This window comes from Xenopus tropicalis, chromosome 1, assembly GCF_000004195.4.
Source record: "Xenopus tropicalis strain Nigerian chromosome 1, UCB_Xtro_10.0, whole genome shotgun sequence".
Taxonomy (NCBI): Eukaryota; Metazoa; Chordata; class Amphibia; order Anura; family Pipidae; genus Xenopus; species Xenopus tropicalis.
This window is the reverse complement of record NC_030677.2, coordinates 56,279,243-56,299,018: the sequence shown is the minus strand read 5'-3', so window position 1 is coordinate 56,299,018 and position 19,776 is coordinate 56,279,243. Positions and strand designations below refer to the sequence as shown.

At 42.6% G+C, this 19,776-nt stretch overlaps 1 protein-coding gene across 1 annotated transcript; it reads left to right on the top strand.

Moving 5' to 3' along the window:
- Positions 1-9,256: 9,256 nt before the first annotated feature.
- LOC116411985 (protein kinase C theta type-like) lies at positions 9,257-19,752 on the top strand. The gene is made up of 10 exons (XM_031904723.1): positions 9,257-9,274; positions 11,696-11,805; positions 12,658-12,831; positions 13,857-13,948; positions 15,339-15,401; positions 15,561-15,702; positions 15,861-16,052; positions 17,066-17,188; positions 18,144-18,348; positions 19,739-19,752. Exons 3-10 carry the CDS (start codon positions 12,661-12,663, stop codon positions 19,750-19,752), a joined length of 1,002 nt encoding a protein of 333 aa, XP_031760583.1. The 5' UTR covers positions 9,257-9,274; positions 11,696-11,805; positions 12,658-12,660.
- Positions 19,753-19,776: the final 24 nt, after the last annotated feature.

Genomic DNA, 19,776 nt, shown 5'->3' with positions numbered 1-19,776 from the left:
GCAGCCTGGCTGTACAGTGGGATGTCACTCATCTGCCAGGATTATGCAGGGATTAGTAGGAATAGCTCATTCTACAATCCTGCCAATGGCCACATTATACATATAGTAATGCCTTGTTCCTTTGTGGCCTTAATCACTGTTCATCACTCCTTGGCCCCAGTATGGTGTGTTGTTCTAAACACTTGACAGAAATCAGCTTCTGTATTCTTCCAGTACTCTGATATACAGTATCAGTGGGAAGACTTGTATGTTTATTTCTCTGGGCATTGGGAAAAGTCATGGAGGGACACTTGTTGGATATTCCTCTTTTTTCAAACCTATTAATTATTTATGGCTATGTGATATTACACCTAATAGGACCCTGTTACATTTGATCCCCAGATGATTTTACCTTTGATTATATGTTGGAGAATCCTGGGAGTTGTGGACCAGTAAATTAGGAGCCCCAATTCAAATAATAGACTTTTTCAAAAGAGAGACATTGTACGTATACTCTCATACTGTATTTGTTAGACTACTCTGTGTATTAAATAAGGTTAAAATAAGGAAATTAAAAATATGAGATTATGTTTTATTTTAAATGTAGTATCAGTTTTTTCTGCACGTTGGCATTTATACATGTAGCTAAAAAACTGTCATTTTGCTATTCTAAGCCTTAAAAACTACATCATAAACATCTTCAGATGTTCATGTACAGATGCATTCATACATTGAAGGAGGGTTCTGTTCTAGCTAAGATTTATGTCCTTGTGTTTACTGTAGGTTTAATGTTAAATAAGGTGAATATTAGCTCTCAAGAACCAAGTAACACAACTTCTTTTGAATCATATAGCAGTTTATCGCAGATCTGTACATGTTAAAGTATTTTCTCTGAAGTAGAAGTACTGTTTTCTTTGCCTTGTGTTTCATACTTGTGCTGGGTTTCGCTGTTTTCTGAAAGAGCCCCTGTCTTCAAACATACTATGGGGCAGATTTATCACAGTACGAATTTGCATCCCGAAATGGAAAAAAATCAGATTAAATACGAAATTTCTGATGATTCGGAAATTCATGAAAATGCTTATGAAAAGTCGTATTTTCACGATAATATCATATTGCGAGCCAAAAGTCACGAAATTTTTGTATCTCACACGATCGTAAAATGTCGGGAAAACTTTTTGTGACAGATCTTATGCCCTCCCCGCTGAGGGCTCAGTTACTTACTCTAACAGGATGTGCAATAACAAAGTATTTATAAGCTTGTAAGTTGAAGTTCATGAGAATTCAGAACACCTACCTTATTTGTGCATACATGATTTACTTTATAATTTAATAACATTAAAACCCAGTGTGAAAATTGTGTTTACTATTTCCAGATACGCAGTTCTCTAAATGTTGTCTTGTTTTAGATTCAGCAAATGCAATGACTAGTGATTAGTATATATAATACTTGTATAACCCAAAGGGATGCACTTGCCAAATACTGCTATTAATATTCTGCTGCTGAAGTATATTTGTCAGCTATTCAACATTCTGCCAGTAGGTGTCAAGTGTATTCATTAGTTTATGATCAAAAAAAGCCCCTTTATGTGCATACCGTATATACTCGAGTATAAGCCGATCCGAATATAAGCCGACGGTACCTAATTTTACCTAAAAAACTTGGGAAAAACTTGTTGACTCGAGTATAAGCCTAACATAAGCCTCCAACATAATATATTATGTTATATATTATATTCGGATTGGTTATTACTCAAGTATATACGGGTACTCGGAATAACGTTTTCAATTGCGCAAAGCCAGACAAGACTTCCTATTTCAATAATATTAAGATGTATAAGTCAAGAATAAGCAACACACTCAGGGGCCATACTAAAGAGGGGCGCCTACAAGCTGTGTGTATCCTAATGCACTTTCCTGTTTCCCACGCTGCCTCCCCATTTCTATTGGACTGTGCTAACCTTGGAATTTCTATGGTATTTGCACACATCATTTCAATAGGGTGTTAGATGTGAGGGGCAGCTCTGCAGCACCATTGAGCTCTAACACCAGCTGAACTAGGCAAAACTGCATGCAGACCTCATTAAAGCCTGCAAAAAAATACATTGGAATTAAATGTTTTGGACAAGTTTGGGCAATTAAAACTGGTATAAATAGAGCCGCATTCCTTTCCATAAAAGAACTATTACTACTATTACTAGGATGAACTCATTACCATTACAAGTATTGTTTGTTGGATAATGTTTTACCAGTGCAAATTATTGTGTTGAGAAACCTCTGCTTGCACAATTAAACATCATGCCTGACACTCAGCACGGGATTCCTGCACACATAAATGAACAAATGAGCCCATTGGTTCCAGGCAGACCCTCACACATTGTAATCACTACTGGTACTTGACATAGTACAGCATTAAACCAAAACAAACTGAAAACTATAATCAACTTCTAAAAAAGAGCTATTTTGATGTCAACAGACCTATCTAGCTATTGTGCATCACCTACAGTATCTCTAACCTGGGAAAAAAAAAAAGATTTGTGCAAGTATGGTACACTATTTCAGGATCCTTTCTGACTAGGATCTAGGTTTATCAGGTGATTTTAAATATTTCTAGTATTTCTGCAAAGACACAGGATGCAGGATATGGTAAGATATTACAGTAGCTAGAACCTACTCCCAGCCGTTACCTGAATGCAGATTTTAGTATCCGGCAAAGCTCCTCCAAACAACATGTGGGCGTACGCACACAACGCACACCACACCACACACAGGTGGGCAGGGCGAGGGTGCGACGAGCCGACGGACACCACTGGAGCGGCGCGCAGATGCTGCAGATTTGCAGGTTTGTAGATTTAGTAATCTGGCAAAGCTCCTCGATATGAGGAGCAATATGAGGACACGGCGAGACTCCCGGGTGGTAGCGGCGCGCTGAGGCCAAGCCGCCCCATGGGGGGGCAGTGCGAGCGGCACCCCCCCTGAGTCTCGCCGCTCACTGTCGTTTGGAGGAAGCTTTTTGCAGGATGAGCAATACTGGAATACAAAGGAGCACTGACGGATTAATTGGGACCTGCGCCGGTAGGATTCTTGCCTCGAGTATAAGCCGCAGGATTCCTTTTTTAGCACATTTTGAGTGCTGGAAAACTCGGCTTTATACTCGAGTATATACGGGGTAGTTAAAAAAAAAAGTCAATCCTCTCTTGGGGAAAAGAATGGTGGACTTCGAAAGTTTTAGATGGAAGGGCAAGGGGAGTTTTATTTCCTGCTGGCATTTACAGGGGACTGCAACAAACCGCAATCGAGACAGGAAGAATCTTCAACCTGCATTATGTTGCTACCCATTTTGCCAGCATAATACCAGCCATGTCAAATACAAAAATTTTCGTGACTTTCGAATCGCCCATACGATATTATTGTGATCTATTCGATTTTTCGTAAAGCATTTTTGTTGCAATCATCAGAAATATGATCATATCTAATCCGAATTATTCCATTTCGGGATTCAAACTCGTACTTTGATGAATGTGCCCTTATGTTTGGTTCTTGCAAGGTTCTTACCGACTTACATTTTTGTGTCACTTTGGGGAGAAAGTAGCAAAAACAAATTTCCAGGTTGCGTCCGGTTTACCAAAACCAGCCTATTTGTGTACTGGTCCATTGGGCTTTGCAATACTAATTAGGCAGCAAGGCCTGAAGTATTATTTTTACACGGCACCTTTGTAGCATTGGAGATTGAGTCTAAAGGTGGCCATACACGCACCGATATTATCGTACGAAACCTCGTTTCGTATGATAATCGGTGCGTGTATGGCATGTCGGCGAGTCGACCGATATCGCAGGAGCTGCTGATATCGGACGACTCGGCCGATCGGACCAGTTTTGAAAATTTTGATCGGGCGCCATAGAAGGGCGCCTGACCAAATTCTCCTTTCAGAGCTGAATCGGCAGAAGGAGTAGAAATCCTATTGTTTTCTACGCATTACCTGCCGATTCAGCCCTGAATGGGTGTGTGGCGGATCTTTACGATGTTTCGTGCGATCCGATGGTCGTTACGAACATCGTTCATGATCGCCACGTGTTATGGAACCAACCTTAACCCAAAGCACACTCTGTGAGACGTTTGTTATTTTCTCCCTGTGGTCTTTACCCCTAGGGTGTGTGGTTCAACCCTTATAAAATGAAGAAGACTACTACATCATACAGTAATCACTACGCATAACCTTATAATTTAACACATAAAGGATACTAGAATTGTAAGGCTACATGTAGGATTGCTGCCATTTGTCTCAAGCCATCTGAACATCTGAAGCCAGGACTGTCTGACTAAAACAGGTGCTATTTAGCCCTCTGTCTGGCACAAAATCACTGATAAGAAAATGCCTGCACCAATGTGGCTGTACCTTAAACAAACAGTTCCCTCTTGTGGAACACTAAAATCCCTGCATTTTCACTCATTATAATAAACTATCACAAAATTTACAGCATCCTACCACTGGGAAAACAGCAAATCATTAAGGTATAATGTAAAGCAATTGAGTCAGATTATGAGCCCATATATTGTGTATATCCAAAGATGAAAACATATTTTTTTTCTTTCGGGGAGCTGAAGTCGTGTCACAAGGGTGTAACACAAAGGTGCTTTCTGCACGCTCACATGTAAATAAGGAAAATGAAGTTCATAAAACCATACATCTTGCTGAAATTAAAAGCTTCTGAAGAACATTTGCTATATATAATAACCAGTTTAATAGACAAATAGTAGAACTTAGTGCTCAGTACAGCGGAATATCTGTGTTGGCACAGGCTTCTGGTATCTCTCTAAACCATAGTATACAGGATCTAAGTAAATACAATGAGTTGTTTCTGCTATGAAATGTGCAATTATGGCCTTGTTTCACTGCCATGCTCCTATAAAGTCATAGTATTCCCCGTCATGATTTCTAGTAGGGGCAGAGTTTCCCTCTAGAAAGAAGTGACTGGGTTCTGTGCCATGTTTCAGAATATACCTTTAGAAAGGTCATCCAGACTCAGTGTATCTAGGAGGAGGCTGTTTAGAGTCATTTTAGGGATTTTAAAAGAAAAAGGCTTAGTTATTCTTTTATGAGATTCGGCATTAAACTTTCAAGTTAACCAAAATGCAGGGGTTATCATATCCAAAGCATCCTGAATCTCATTACCCCTTACAGAAGGCTGGTTTGCAGTGTGACAACTTTTGTATTTCTGGTGGGGCACTTACTTTAAGTCATACCAGGCCCCAATATTTTCCCCTAAATAACCACAGACAGATTCAGCTTTGCCCCTATCATAGCTGAGGAGAAGTATATACTACCATATGTGCTGGAAGAGGTTAACAAATTCTTCTTAGGGCCAGAACTAGGGGTAGGCAAAAGGGCGGTAGGGAAGCAATAGTGGGGGGGAGCTAGACACAGACCTCTTCTACCTGCCTACTCTCCGTTCTGGCCTGTCAACTTTGGAGCAGGACGGCATTGGGTACTTCTTGTGCATGTTGCGAGCGTAGCAGGGAGAGAGGGGAAGAGATTATGAGTGGGGGGGCGAAATGAGTTTAAGACCAAGGCAGGGGGATGTAGCAGGTGTAGGTGGGAGCAGCTGGGAAATGTAATACTGTTTTTAGCTGGTGTTATTAATCCAGTGTCCTTTTGTACTTTGTAGGTCGATATTCCCATTGAAGACATTTGGAGCACCCAACCTGTTTGTTTACCAAATGATGTCAACTATTAATGTGGGAGGGCACAGTGTCATGTGTTATGCGTTGATCCTGCTCCTGCGCAAATAGGGTATGTGATGCAGCTAGACCGTAACCCACTATTCGATTTTAAAAGAAAAAAAAAAAAAAACATGAGGAGTTGTTGATCAGCACTATAAGTAGCGCTCATGTAAAGCTTAGAATGAAAATTAGTTTTGTAATGTGATATTGACTGTAGTGTACCAGTTAGATGATATAAACAAAAGAAATTGTATTATCAGTTGAGAGACACACTGTAAAACACCACGTATGGTATTAACAAGTATGTACTATACATGCACACTAATACATGTCTGTTATGGTCACTGAAAGATTTTTTTTTTTTAATCTATTTTACAGAAAATATGAATTATAACAGTGGTTTTTCATGTCCTGAAGTTCAGAACCCAGCTTTTATTGAGCACCAGTGCCAGCCTACATGGAATATGAGTGCCCCTGTGCCACCAGCTCCTCCCCAGGACCCCCCCCCCCCCCCATGCCCAGCACCTGGGAGCTAGCAAGCTATGTGAGTCATTCTGTAGCAAATAAGATTGTACTTGCACACTTGCAAGGCATGCATAAAGTATCCATTTGTAAGCTGTCTCATGGATGGATGATACATTTAAGGTAGGAACAAACAGCAGTGTCAGGGTGTTCTGCCTGAATTAGGTATAGTAGCAACAAGAATGCATGAATGCAATGATTGGATGGAAGTGGAGTTCCCCTACACAATGCAACAATCATACTTTTACATTACATTGCAGTTTGGAGCAGCTCTCCTGTTGTCAGTGAAAGGAATATTGTTGTGTACATATCAGGTGCATAAATCTAGTGCTGCTCCAGGAGTTTTGAAGCTGGAGAAAACCTGTGTGCTGCAGGTCAGGCCTGGTGCAACAGGATGCTCAAGGGCTCCAGATGTGGCCTCCACGGGATTTTTTTGTCCCCAGTCTGCTGAAGAGCCAGATCAGTATGTAATTTAATATAATCTTTAATACATGTATTATTAAAAATAACCAACCTAATAACATGAAAAGTTGAAGCTCAGTAGGCTGGAGATCCATGATATACAGAATAACAACAGGATGCTTCTGAGCATACTGCAGACTCAGCCCCATATAGTCACCTTATATAGTAAGACAGAACTCAGTCTGTTATTCAGTGCATTTTCTGTTCCTCCCATGTAACTGAATCAGCTGTGTTTTACTATGTACTAATTCTGCCCTTGCTTTATAGCCGTACCTCTCCAGCACCAGAAGTTTGTCCCCCCACGTCAGGACTTTTGGCTCTATTTTGGGCCCCTCGGAACGATGCCTTTGATGGCTGCTGCCGGTCAGTGGCTCTCCTCCCCATTCTGAGCACGTTGGGAATCACTCAGTTATGTGCAAGCCGGAGTACTTGCCTAGATTTAACCCCTTCCATGCCTACATGAACCTGGACGTATGGACAGGAACCGCTAACAGAAATGCACCTTTCCCAATTTCGAGAGACTCTGGTAGTTACTCTGGAAACTTGTGAAATGAATTTGATCCAAGAAAATGTGAATATTAATGCTTGCAGTTTTGAACACTAGAGTGAGCAAGTTATTGTAATAGAATACAATATTGGTGAATATTCTGGCACTTTTTATATCAATAAATTTTTTTTACTGAACTTTTCTAACTTTTTTTATTTGCCACTGGATTACTTAAAATCGGCATTAGGAACGTAAAGGAAAAATAGCAGTTTTTACACTCCTAGTGAGTTTGAAACGGCGCCACGTGTTCATTCTTGCTTACTGGCACAATTCAGAGAAAATGAATATAGTACAAAAAAAGGAAGTTGTGGTGTTGCTTTGCTGAGGGAATTTAGTGAACAATATCTTGATAAAAGAAAAAATCAAGATCATTCTACAATTGTACATTCTTTTTTTTAGGTTTCAGATTTCCTTTAATGTAATTCTCTACAGTTTTTTATGACTTATATACTTCCAATTGTGACTAAAATTTCATTTCATGGGGATGCTCACATGTAAACACCTCATATGGAGAACTGCAGGACATAGAACTGCAAATACACCGTACGATAATGTTTTTACAATATCAGATCGCAAAGCTTGACAAGGGCAAGTTTTTCATAAAAAGCTGGCCATTTTCCAACCATACTGTATGAACATCGCTTTGTGTACAACCCATTAACAAACTATTTAGCCAATATATTTTTGTTACAATTGGGTAACAGACCAGCTGACCAGGAAGTCCATTTTTCAAGTTTATGAGGAAAATGTCTGTCCAGGAATAACATCACTCCCCTCTCCCAATTATAAATATCAACATTCATGAGCAAATCTCTCTGACCCATGAGGACTGTGGTGCAGTCTCTAGCCATACAATGCATATTGGTTGAAAAGTACAGATGGGAGGATGTCTGGTCTACTGCTAATTGTCATGTGCTACATGATACTAATATATCTCGTATAAAAATAGGAGGCAGTTGTGCTATGCCACAGTTACATGTGAAAATACTATACATATACCTGTACATATGTAAAGTGACAGTGTTATTGAAACAAGATTGACAATATTCATTATCAGATGGAAAGATATACTCTAGTGTTTTTCCAGGTTTGGTATGACCCCACACTGGAAAGAGTGCTAGATATGGCTATTTTGCAGTTATGTTTAAGGGGTTGTTCACCTTCAGGTTAACTCTAGTATGTTACAGAATGACTTGTTCTTGGCAAGTTCTTACTGACCTACTGCAGCTTGCATAGCTTATACCATTGCTTCTATTGTGAGGTACCAATGCAAGCTGCAGTAGATCAGTAAAACGTAAAGGACAGTAACATCAAAAGTGTTTTAAAGTAATTCAAATATAATTGCTGTTGTTTCTCAAAAAACTGGTGTTTTTGCTACAGAAAAGCTACAATATAAATAAGCTGCTGTGTAGCCATGGGGGCAGCCATTTAAGCTGGAAAAAGGAGAAAAAAGGCACAGGTTACGTAGCAGATAACTAGTAGATAAGCCCCATATAATGGGGGTTTATCTGTTATCTGCTAAGTAACCTGTGCCTTTTCTCCTTTAAATGGCTGCCCCCATGGCTACACAGCAGCTAACTTATATAAACTATAGTAGTCTTTCTGAGGCAAACACACCAGTTGTAGCAATGCAGGGCAACAGGACATTATATTGTAATTACTTTTATACACTTTCATTTTTTGGTGTTACTGTTCCTTTAAGAACACTGTGCACACAGCCATATGACAGTTGGAAAAAAGCGGTTGGTCACTCTACCCAGAGTTGCTTCAGTGAGTGGTAGCGTTTCTAAAGCGTCTCCCAGTAAGAAGCGATTTTCAGGATTAATCCACTTGCAATGGATAGATCCCCCAAGCCTTCAACATCCTGTGGGCTCACGCGGAAGAGGAACATCAAGAAGGGAGACAGAGGGGGCAGCTAAAAAGATCAAGCGCATGGGAACCAACGTGGAGGAGAAAAGCCAAGAAAGGCAAAAAGCGCAAGAGGGGAAGAAGAGGAAGAAGAAGGAGAAGAGGGAGAAAGAGGGAGAGAGAAACATCAGAAGGTAAGAAGGATCAGATTAAACATCAATTTAATGTAAAATGTATTCTCTCATCCTCATCTCTAAACTCATCCTACCTAGAGAGTTTTCCTGGCCCCTGCTAGTTTGTCAGTTGTGTCTAAAGACTATTTACTTTTCTAATTACAACAAGAAATGCCAATCAAGAGGCAAATTTGGATGTAATTTGAAGGATATTTCTATTATACTATTTTTTAACTTAATGTTGAAAGATCTGACACTCCTGTCTATCATGATATATCCATGACATGACCCAGTCAGTTAATACTTTCTCACTGATCCAATCTGCCTATAGCAGATATAGCTATAACTGCTTATACAAACATCTAATTGGTTGTTGTGGCTTACTGGTTGCTAGACTTGGGCAAATGTTTGCACTTTGTATTATTATTATACTGACAAAAAGATGCACTTAGGTGTCCCACCCAACACTATCACCACCAACTGACCTGCCAATAACATGTAATTTTAGCACCTTAATCGATCTAAATCATTTTGCAATCCAAATTTAATGGTAAGCAGTTTAAATGTTTGACATTCAGCTTTAAAATTTATATTGAGCTTTTAATTACCAAAATCAATGAGCAACCTGTAGACCTATGACTGCTGGTTATTTTATATATAAAATGTGTAAATATACACATACACCTGTATAAATGCAGGGAACTATTTACACCCACAATTCCTGTTATATTTAAACAACTGCATTTCTACAGGGACATCAGCCTCCTGGCAGAAATTGCCCATTGCTCCATCACACCCCACCAAGCCTTGTTATGGGCCAACCTTCCTTAAACTCCTACACCTGAGCACAGTGTATTAGTATGGGATTGCAAGCTCTTTTGGGCAGGGCTCTCTTCACCTCTTGTATCAGTTATTGATTGCTTTATATGTTACTCTGTATGTCCAATGTATGAATCCCACTTATTGTACAGCTCTGCGGAATATGTTGGCGCTTTATAAATAAATGTTAATAATAATAATAATAATAATAATGGGACCTGTTACCCAGAATGCTCACGACCTGGGGTTTTCCAGAATTAGGGGTCTTTCCATAAAACTGGGTCGCCATACTTAAAGTCTACTAATAAAAATAATGAAAGTTAAATAAACCTAATAAGATTGTTTTGTCTCCAATAAGGATTAATTATATCTTCATTAGGATCAAGTACAAGATACTGATTTATTATTACAGAGAAAAAGCTTTTTTAAAAATCCAATTTATTGTATTAAAATGGAGTCTATGTCAGATTGCCTTCCTGTAATTCTGAGCTTTCTGGATAATGGGTTTCCAGATAACAGATCCACTACCTGTATAAATTAGGCAGACTAGGAAATATGGGCAAATTGACATTTCTGCAGATAACACTAAAGCATATGGTATATACCCACATACCTACATTAGCACTACTGCTCTGCTGAGTATAACTAGTGGAGCCTACTGGTACAGATCAAGTGGGAAGAGAAGGAGTAAGATTTGTCTTCCCAAAGCTGTGTTCTCAATCTGAAATACTAGATTCCTTCTGCAAGAACAAGAGATCACCATTTGTCTTACCAACCACCCTTCTTCATATTCCTTCTGTCTCAGCTTCCTCCCTCCCCACACAAGTAATAGACAAGTGTAGGAAGATGCTAGGCAGCAGCTCTATGGGCAGTTGGTCAAGTTGCAAGTTTGCAGCATAGTCTATTTATGGCATAGGGTTGGGACATTTTGGTCATAATAGAAGAAATCAAAATCATTTATTGCTGGGGACCAAGGTCCTGAAACTGGGACTGGCAGTTTAAAGGGGAAGTTCACCTTGAAATTAACTGTACGTACAATGAAGTCAGTGGTATTCTATGACAAATTACATGTATTGATTATGTTCATTCTCCTCTGTATAGTCAGTTGTTATCTTGGGGACTCCATTGGTTTCACTTTAGATGGGAATTAGAATATTATTACAATAGCTTGAAGGCCAGAGACAATTTATCCCTGGAAAATATGGTGTGGGCGTATGGGAAACCAGGTACCTGAGTGAGTTGTAGATGTGAGATGTAGGACCTTAATGTAGAAGTGAGATGTAGGACTTGTGCTCCAGTGTATTACTATTAGGACATAGGGAATGAACTTAGGAAAGCTCCTCTTTATTCCAGATGCTGTATGTATGTGTCTAGTTTACCATGTTAAAAACAAAGAGACACCTTTTATTAATCTATGATCTATACCTCAAGCTTGTTACCCCTCACTCATGGGTCCTAATGCTAACTTGGATTTCACTGGACTGATCTACCTCATGCTGTAGAGCACCTACCCTCACTCCCCTCCTTTCAGGAAGTGGATTCAGGAGAAAGAACTAAATCAGAAGGATGTCTTGCAGTATATGTTAGCAATATGAATTATTAATAGTCTTTCCTCTCTTCCAGAAGAAGGAAGTGTAGTGAAGAGGCCTTGTATTCCAGCACAAAGGCCATATCCTAAAAACATCAAGAACTACGAGTTCCATGTAAAGCTGGGGAATGGAAACTTTGGCAAGGTAAGTGATTGGCTTTAATAGCTTCAATTAGATGAACTCCCTGTATACAATAGTGTTAGCTTGTATTTAGCCAGGTCCAGGGGTGGGACACCAGTATTTATGGCTCCAAGACAGCCGAAAAGCTTATAAGCTTCTTACGATTACATCTGTTGAAGGTGAGGCAGTGTTGTTGATGGCACGCAATGCTGCTTGAGGGAAGATGATGATAGGACCGATATGATAAAAGCAACAGTTTTAGAGCCCGCAGCAGGGAGCTTCTGTGTGTTAAAGTAAATTATTTTCATTTATACTGTTGGCACCTTTTTTTTTTTACATCCAGGCAGCATTTGGTATGATGAGACCCTAACAGACTCAAGGTCCACGCTCCCAATCAATATGCTGGGATGCATATACTCAAACTCACTATAACTCTGTTTTTCACAGCTTCATTTTGGTTATTAGTACAGTCAGACATTTCATGTGCCACATTTATAAATTTGCAGAACTATTTCAGATTTACACAAAGCCGTTTAGAACATTGTCTTAAAGCTTATGGCATTATCGCCTTATATGTCAAACCCAGAAAGATTAAGTTAAAGGTGATGTCCACCAAGTACAAATAATGACTTTTTTATATAATGTATCTTATTTATGAAATGTACAATATACACTTAATTAGAAAATGCCACTGGTTCAATGGTATTTGTAAATAAATCTCAACTGAAAGTCATTTCTGGCAGACAGAAACCAATTTTGTTAGCAATTACTAAGTAAATGTATTGGAATATTTAATGAATATGTAATTTGAATGATAATCATTTGGTCAGTGAATATTCAACAAAACAGTGCTACTGTCTATTTTACCTTTGTCAGGTTATGTTGGCGTCATTGAAGAACTGCGAAGAGAAAGTGGCAATCAAAGTGATTCGGAAGCAGCACAAGGAGGGAAATGATATCAGCAGATTCATCTTAGCTGAGTCCCGAACTCTCCGGATCACTGAAGGTTGTCCCTTTCTCTGCCACGGATATGCAGCTTTCCAAACTCAGGTACAACGTAGAGCCATTAAATTGCTACCGAATTTACATAAACAAGCGCACATCATTATACATTTTGTCACACTGGACCTAAAACCTGAAATTCTTTATTGGACCATTGCACCTCCCCACAATGCACGCAACCTTTCATGTGACTGATACAGGTCAGCAGAGCCCAGTAAGGGACACCACCTATGCAGGTCCAATGCTTGGGTGAAAGCAGTAAAAGCAAATTTCAAATGGAAATCTCCTATATAGCTAGGAACTGAGGATGGTAGTTGCCAAAATACCATTGACTGTATTTTAGATTTTTAAATTGTGAATTTTGGAGAAAATCTTTCCAAACTGCTGTAGTTCACATTGAAGAAGAAGAATAGCTTAAATCACTGAGGTGCCTAGTTGATAAGTGCCTCAGAAATTCTAGTCTCTTACCTCATACCAAGGGCTGGCACTCCCCTTCTTACAAAAAGATTCACCATGCAGGATAGTGTCTACTGAGCACTATGTCGCCATTTGTCTGGCCGTACATACACAGTATTCCCTCACTGAGGCTTGTTATTAACCCCCCAAATACACCAAATATATACTGCCTGCACCAGGATTAACCTCTGCTTGTTCTACACCAACCAACAGGGATGCAGGAGCAGTACATTGTGTGTGGGGGGTCATTACAAACAGTGGGCAATTGGCACCTGGGTAGTAACTCATGGCAACCAATCAGATGAATACTTTCAGTGTTCAACCTGCAACCGCTGGAAAAATCTAACCACTGATTGTTATGGGTTAATGTGCAGGTGCAACTTTACTTAGTATTTATAAATGATCCCTCATGTGAGTTTCTCAGGCAACAGAGCAAAATTACAGATATTCCGGAAACTTTTTCTTTCATCTTGTATGATTTCTGCTTGTTAGTCCTCCCCGTATTTGGTTCTGCTTTAAGAACTAAGAAGGCCATGCACTCTCCCTTATTGTAATCTGGTAGTTCTGTGTTAGCAGCTCCCATGTGTCACTCTCTTCTCATTTATCTTTGTAACCAGCTGCATGCTTTCCTTGTCATGGAGTTTGCAAGAGGAGGAACACTAAAACAACTGATAAATAAGGAAGGTGGACTGAAGACGGACAGCATAAGGTAATGAACATCTCCCAAGGGCTACATGGGAAAACTGCTAGCTGTGTTTTAATTAAGAAATAAATATTACTAGGAATGTTCATTATTTTCTCCTAAACATCAATCAGTACCATTAGGATTTATGTGTTTTTGATGTCATGCTAGGCACTTAAGATTATTATGTCATCTTAATGGCACGCAGGGCAATTTCTGGTGTTTTTTCACCCCACCGTTTTCTTGCTCCATGGTAAAAGGATTTTTGTATGGGTGAGGTGGTCTTGTCCCCCTCCTACAGAACAAGAAAATGCTGGCATGACTAAATGCTGGAAATCACCCAGTGTGCCATTAGCCATAGTACTGAGTACAATAACACACCCCCAAGCACTGTGGGCACTGCTCATAGGTTTGGGCATTGGTATATTTTACATACCAATATGTTTTACGTGTGACTTTTACTTATATCATTGGTAGCTTCTATAGAAGTAAAACTGTGAATTATCAGTCCATCTGCACGTAAAGCATTTGCTGGTGTTTTACCAAGGGAAAGTGAAAAAACTCAGCAATTTATATGTGCATTTCTTCAGAATTTATTAAGTTTATTATATATTCCTGAATTTGAATCTGTTGATCTTTGTGATGCAACTGTTGCAATGTGTTCTTATATTGGTTTAGAGGCCGTGGTGGCATGTTAACAAAGGCATGTACAATAAAGATTTTAGTAACCTATTAAAGGACATGTAAAGCCTACATTTGCCTACAATGTATATCAGTTGGGCACGTCTCCCCCACCTAAATGGCATCATATGTACTTCATATATCCCCTCCGTTTGCAATCACCATCACATTTTCCTAAAGCAAATAGCAGCTTTCACCCAGTGGCCATTTTTCCTCTGATAAAGAATCAAATACATTTAAATCTGTAAACAGCACACACACAGACCCTTATTCCACATCCATTTCATCATGAATACAGGCTCACACAGGCAGAACTGTCTGATAAAAGTTCTGCTTTGTTTGAGCTGAGCTCAGGAGAGGAGGTTAGGAGAAAAAAATTGAAGCAGACAGCTAGAGCTGAGAACCAGCAATGCCATCTCTTTACTGGCTGCTAGACTGGGGGCGTGCTTATTCACCTGAGCTTAGAACAACTGAGCTCGCCCACAAGCCAGAAGTCAAAGCAACTTGGACAACAGAGTGGCAGGTATTGAAAGATTTCAAAGAGGCTGTGCACTGATTAAATTTTGTGTGTGGGGTTTTCATGTCTTTTAACTCATGGATGGTCTTTCATGAAGGTATTTTGGTTTGTGCTTTTATCATACCTTTCCCTAGGTTTTAAAATCTAAGGGCAGTCTAAGTGGAACTTCCTAGCTAAGGAGATGGTCTCTAATTATTATTATTTTCTGTTTTGCAAAAGATTCTATTCTGCAGAGATGATCATCGGGCTGCAGTATCTGCATTCACGTGGCATTGTGCACCGGTAAGTACAATTGTATCTCAGCCATAAACTCATGCTACTTTTTCAACTACTAACTATTATTATTACAACATATTATCCATGGCCCCAATACAGTTGCAGCTGCTATAGCTTTGCCCCTATGTTCTAACTTTTATTCTTTTCCTCCTCCTTTTCTTTCAGAGATCTGAAACCGGATAACATCTTACTCAGTGATGAGGGACACGTGAAAATCGCAGACTTCGGCCTGGTTGCAGAAGGAATGTTTACCAGCGACAGGAAGAATTTTGAGCCAGTAGGATACTTCACCTTCATGGCTCCAGAGGTGAGAAAGTTCATGTGCTTTTGCATATTAAATGTATATCAGATCTAGTCATCTAGTCTGCCTAATGTTGCAGGACTGTATTACAAAGGGTTAATTTGAGAAAGAGGTTTTAGGAATGCTTCTTCATTATCTGGAATAACATTTGTCTGATTTTCTAGATTTTTTCAGGGATTGGCTATGGCGCAGCAGCGGATTGGTGGGCATTTGCAATCACTCTTTGCAAAATGGCCACCGGAAGATCACCATTCTACGAGGGTATGACGTTGGAGAACCTGATGTATTCAGTGTGCTGTAAGGAGCCTTTATTTCCAGAGGGTGTCAGCGCTGAACTAAAAGAACTGCTACTGGAGGTGGGTATGAGTTTGTGCAGGAAAGTCACAGCTACAGTAACACAAAAGTTGAGAGGACAGAATATTTAAGAAAATGAATGTGCGTTGTTTGCTAGTAGAAGATGGGATGAATATATTTCCTTCCCCTATATACAGCCAGGCCCTCATCATACACACAGGCAGGGGCGATTCTCTACCCTTGGCCACCCTGAAGTGGACTTTCCAATGTGGCCCCCCCATGAAACCTGCAGTTCAGAAGCTTCTGAGCAGGTTAAAGGGGGTTGCATCACTTATAAAGAGAGCACAATAGTTCTTCAGCTTTTAAAGTGACGAAGAGTGGTTTTTTTTTGCTGCCCCTGGTAACTTGTGGGGTGTTGCTGCCAATGACTGGTTGCTTTAAGTTGCTGCTTCAAGTCTAACTTGCCCAGTGTTAGGAAATGAACCTGAGGATCTTTTGTCTGATTTGGGCATTATTGGCCATAGAAATGATCCCTCTCTAAGGGCTCTGGCACACGAGGAGATTTGTCGCCGGCGATTTTTAAAAGAGCGATTTGGCGACAAGACGCCAATGCTAAATCAATGGAAATCGCCAGCGTCAAAACATACGAGGCTACTTCAAACCGCCTGCTGTTTCAAATTGCACACAGACCCTTTTCTGAGCGACCTGAGTAAACATGAGGGGGGGTTAACTGTTGAGTGTACCATGGGTAGCAGATCGCCTGGAGCTCAACTCACATGAAATCTCTTTGTGGGTATTGTCGTGGCGACTTGTCGCCATAGCGCCAGGGGGAAAAAAACGCAGGCGACAAATCTCCTCATGTGCCAGAGCCCTAAAGTGACTAGTGTAAATGAGGCCTCAAATGAGGTTGAAGTTTGGAGGCAATAATCAGCCGTACACTACATGCAAGCCAGACAGTGTTCTCACAGACAATTCCTACTATTTGCTGTGGGTAAATGTACCTGGGTTAAATGTTTTGAGTCATTTGCCACCTTGGTGTTTGTGTAGCCAATTATCCATTTGTTTTTCCCTTTAGCTTTTAGAGAAGAATCCAGAAAAGCGCCTGGGCACCAAAGGGGACATAAGGAAACATCCATTTTATAGATCTATTGATTGGACAGCATTGGAGGGCAAGAAGATACCACCTCCTTTCCAGCCAGTAAGTAGATCACTGCAGTAGCCCCCATAGGAGGAAACATCATTATATTATCAGACTTGCTCTGGTGGCTTGTGACCTGGGCAGGGGGGGCATGTTACTTTAACAGCTCAGGATCTAGAGTGCCATTAAGCCACCACTGAATATGTAAAATACTTTTTTACCAACTAAATGTCAAAGCATTCACCCGCTCACCCCACTTCATCTATTTCATTTCTCTCCTCATTCCTCTATTGTAAGTCCTGTAAATAGCTGTAAGTGGCAGAATTGTACAGGTATGGGACCTATTATCTAGAATGCTCGGGACCTGGGGTTTTCCAGATAAGGGGTCTTTCCGTAATTTGGATCTCCATACCTTAAGTCCACTGAAAAATCATTTAAAGATTATTAAACCCAATAGGATTGTTTTGCCCCCAATAAGGATTAATTATATCACAGTTGGGGTCAAGTACAAGGTTCTGTTTTATAATTACAGAGAAAAAGGAAGTCATTTTTAAAAATCAAAATTATTTGCTTATAATGGAGTCTATGGGAGATGGCCTTTCCATAATTTGGAACTTTCTGGATAACGGTTTTCCGAATAATGGATCCCATACCTGAACTGTACTTATGCACCATGCTTCTTTCCGGTTCTTGATAACCAATCACTACCATTTTCTGTAATACAGCAGGTACTTTGTCCTACAGTACTCTGCCTGTTCAGTTTTTTCAGGAAAGGACAGGAAGGTACATGCCTGAGACTCCTGCCAGACTATGACAAATCTACTAGGTGCTTGGTTGATACTGTTCTAGCCAGGGCAGGAGTTAATCTCTCATTTGAGGCACTGTATAGTACATAGAATATACCTGATAACTCTGCATCTCCAGCAAACTGGCACCATATTGGCCTTTATTTAAGCCCTACAGACTGTAGTTAGATTGATATAAAACAAATTAATGTGCATGTTCTTTCTTGCAGATACCAACTGTGGATATCACTGCAGTGTGCAAAGAATCACTATCATTCTTAGAAGAGGCAGACTGCATCAGTGCATCAGGTTGTATAGAAAGGATTCAGGATCTCTCATTCCTGAGTCCCACTTGGGAAAAATCTGGGGTGCCCTTTTGCCCCCACCATCTGTCCTCCAAACCTCAGTCCCGCACCAACGGCCTGCCCTCCTTAAGCCCACATCTTCAGCTATACCCTCCAGCTATGCCCTCTCCATCTTGGGCCCTGCCACCGGGCCCTCTCCATCTTGGGCCCTGCCACCGGCCCTCTCCATCTTGGGCCCTGCCACCGGCCCTCTCCACCTTGGGCCCTGCCACCGGCCCTCCCCTCCTGGGCCCTGCCACCGGCCCTCTCCACCTTGGGCCCTGCCACCAGCCCCTCCCCTGCTGGGCCCTGCCCACCGGCCCTCTCCACCTTGGGCCCTGCCACCGGCCCTCCCCTCCTGGGCCCTGCCACCGGCCCTCTCCACCTTGGGCCCTGCCACCGGCCCTCTCCACCCTTGGGCCCTGCCACCGGCTCTCTCCACCTTGGGCCCTGCCACCGGCCCTCCCTTACTGGGCCCTGCCACCGGCCCTCTCCACCTTGGGCCCTGCCACCGGGCCCTCCCCTCCTGGGCCCTGCCACCGGCCCTCCCCTCCTGGGCCCTGCCACCGGCCCTCCCCTCCTGGGCCCTTGCCACCGGCCCTCTCCACCTTGGGCCCTGCCACCGGCCCTCCCCTTCTGGGCCCTGCCACCGGCCCTCTTCTTCTTGGGCCCTGCACCGGCCCTCCCCTCCTGGACCCTACCACCGGCCCTCTCCACCTTGGGCCCTGCCACCGGCCCTCCCCTCCTGCGCCCTGCCACCGGCCCTCTCTATCTTGGGCCCTGCCACCGCCCTCTCCACCTTGCCCTAACATCAGCCCTCCCCTTCTGGGCCCTGCCACCGGCCCTCTCCACCTTGGGCCCTGCCACCGGCCCTCCCCTGCTGGGCCCTGCCACCGGCCCTCTCCACCTTGGGCCCTGCCACCGGCCCTCCCCTCCTGGCCCCTGCCACCGGCCCTCTCCACCTTGGGCCCTGCCACCGGCCCTCCCCTCCTGGCCCTGCCACCGGCCCTCCCCTGCTGGGCCCTGCCACCGGCCCTCTCTATCTGGGCCCTGCCACCGGCCCTCTCCACCTTGGGCCTGCCACCGGCCCTCTCCACCTTGGGCCCTGCCACCGGCCCTCTCCACCTTGGGCCTGCCCACCGCCCTCCCTCTGGGCCCTGCCACCGGCCCTCTCCACCTTTGGGGCCCTGCCACCGGCCCTCTCCACCTTGGGCCCCTGCACCGGCCCTCCCTTGCTGGGCCCTGCCACCAGCCCTCTCCACCTTGGGCCCTGCCACCGGCCCTCCCTTGCTGGGCCCTGCCACCGGCCTCCTCCACCTTGGGCCCTGCCACCGGCCCTCCCTCCTGGCCCTCCTGGGCCCTGCCACCGGCCCTCTCCACCTTGGGCCCTGCCACCGGCCCTCCCCTCCTGGGCCCTGCCACCGGCCCTCTTCATCTTGGGCCCTGCCACCGGCCCCCTCCATCTTCGGCCCTGCCACCAGCCCTCCCCTCCTAGGCCCTGCCACCGGCCCTCTCCACC

Excerpts from the sequence above, each read along its gene's own strand:
- LOC116411985 (XM_031904723.1), top strand. The coding sequence starts at position 12,661 with ATGTTGGCGTCATTGAAGAACTGCGAAGAGAAAGTGGCAATCAAAGTG. Across the intron at positions 16,053-17,065 it reads TAAAAGAACTGCTACTGGAG|CTTTTAGAGAAGAATCCAGA; the intron begins GTGGGTATGAGT and ends TTTTCCCTTTAG. Across the intron at positions 17,189-18,143 it reads TACCACCTCCTTTCCAGCCA|ATACCAACTGTGGATATCAC; the intron begins GTAAGTAGATCA and ends TCTTTCTTGCAG.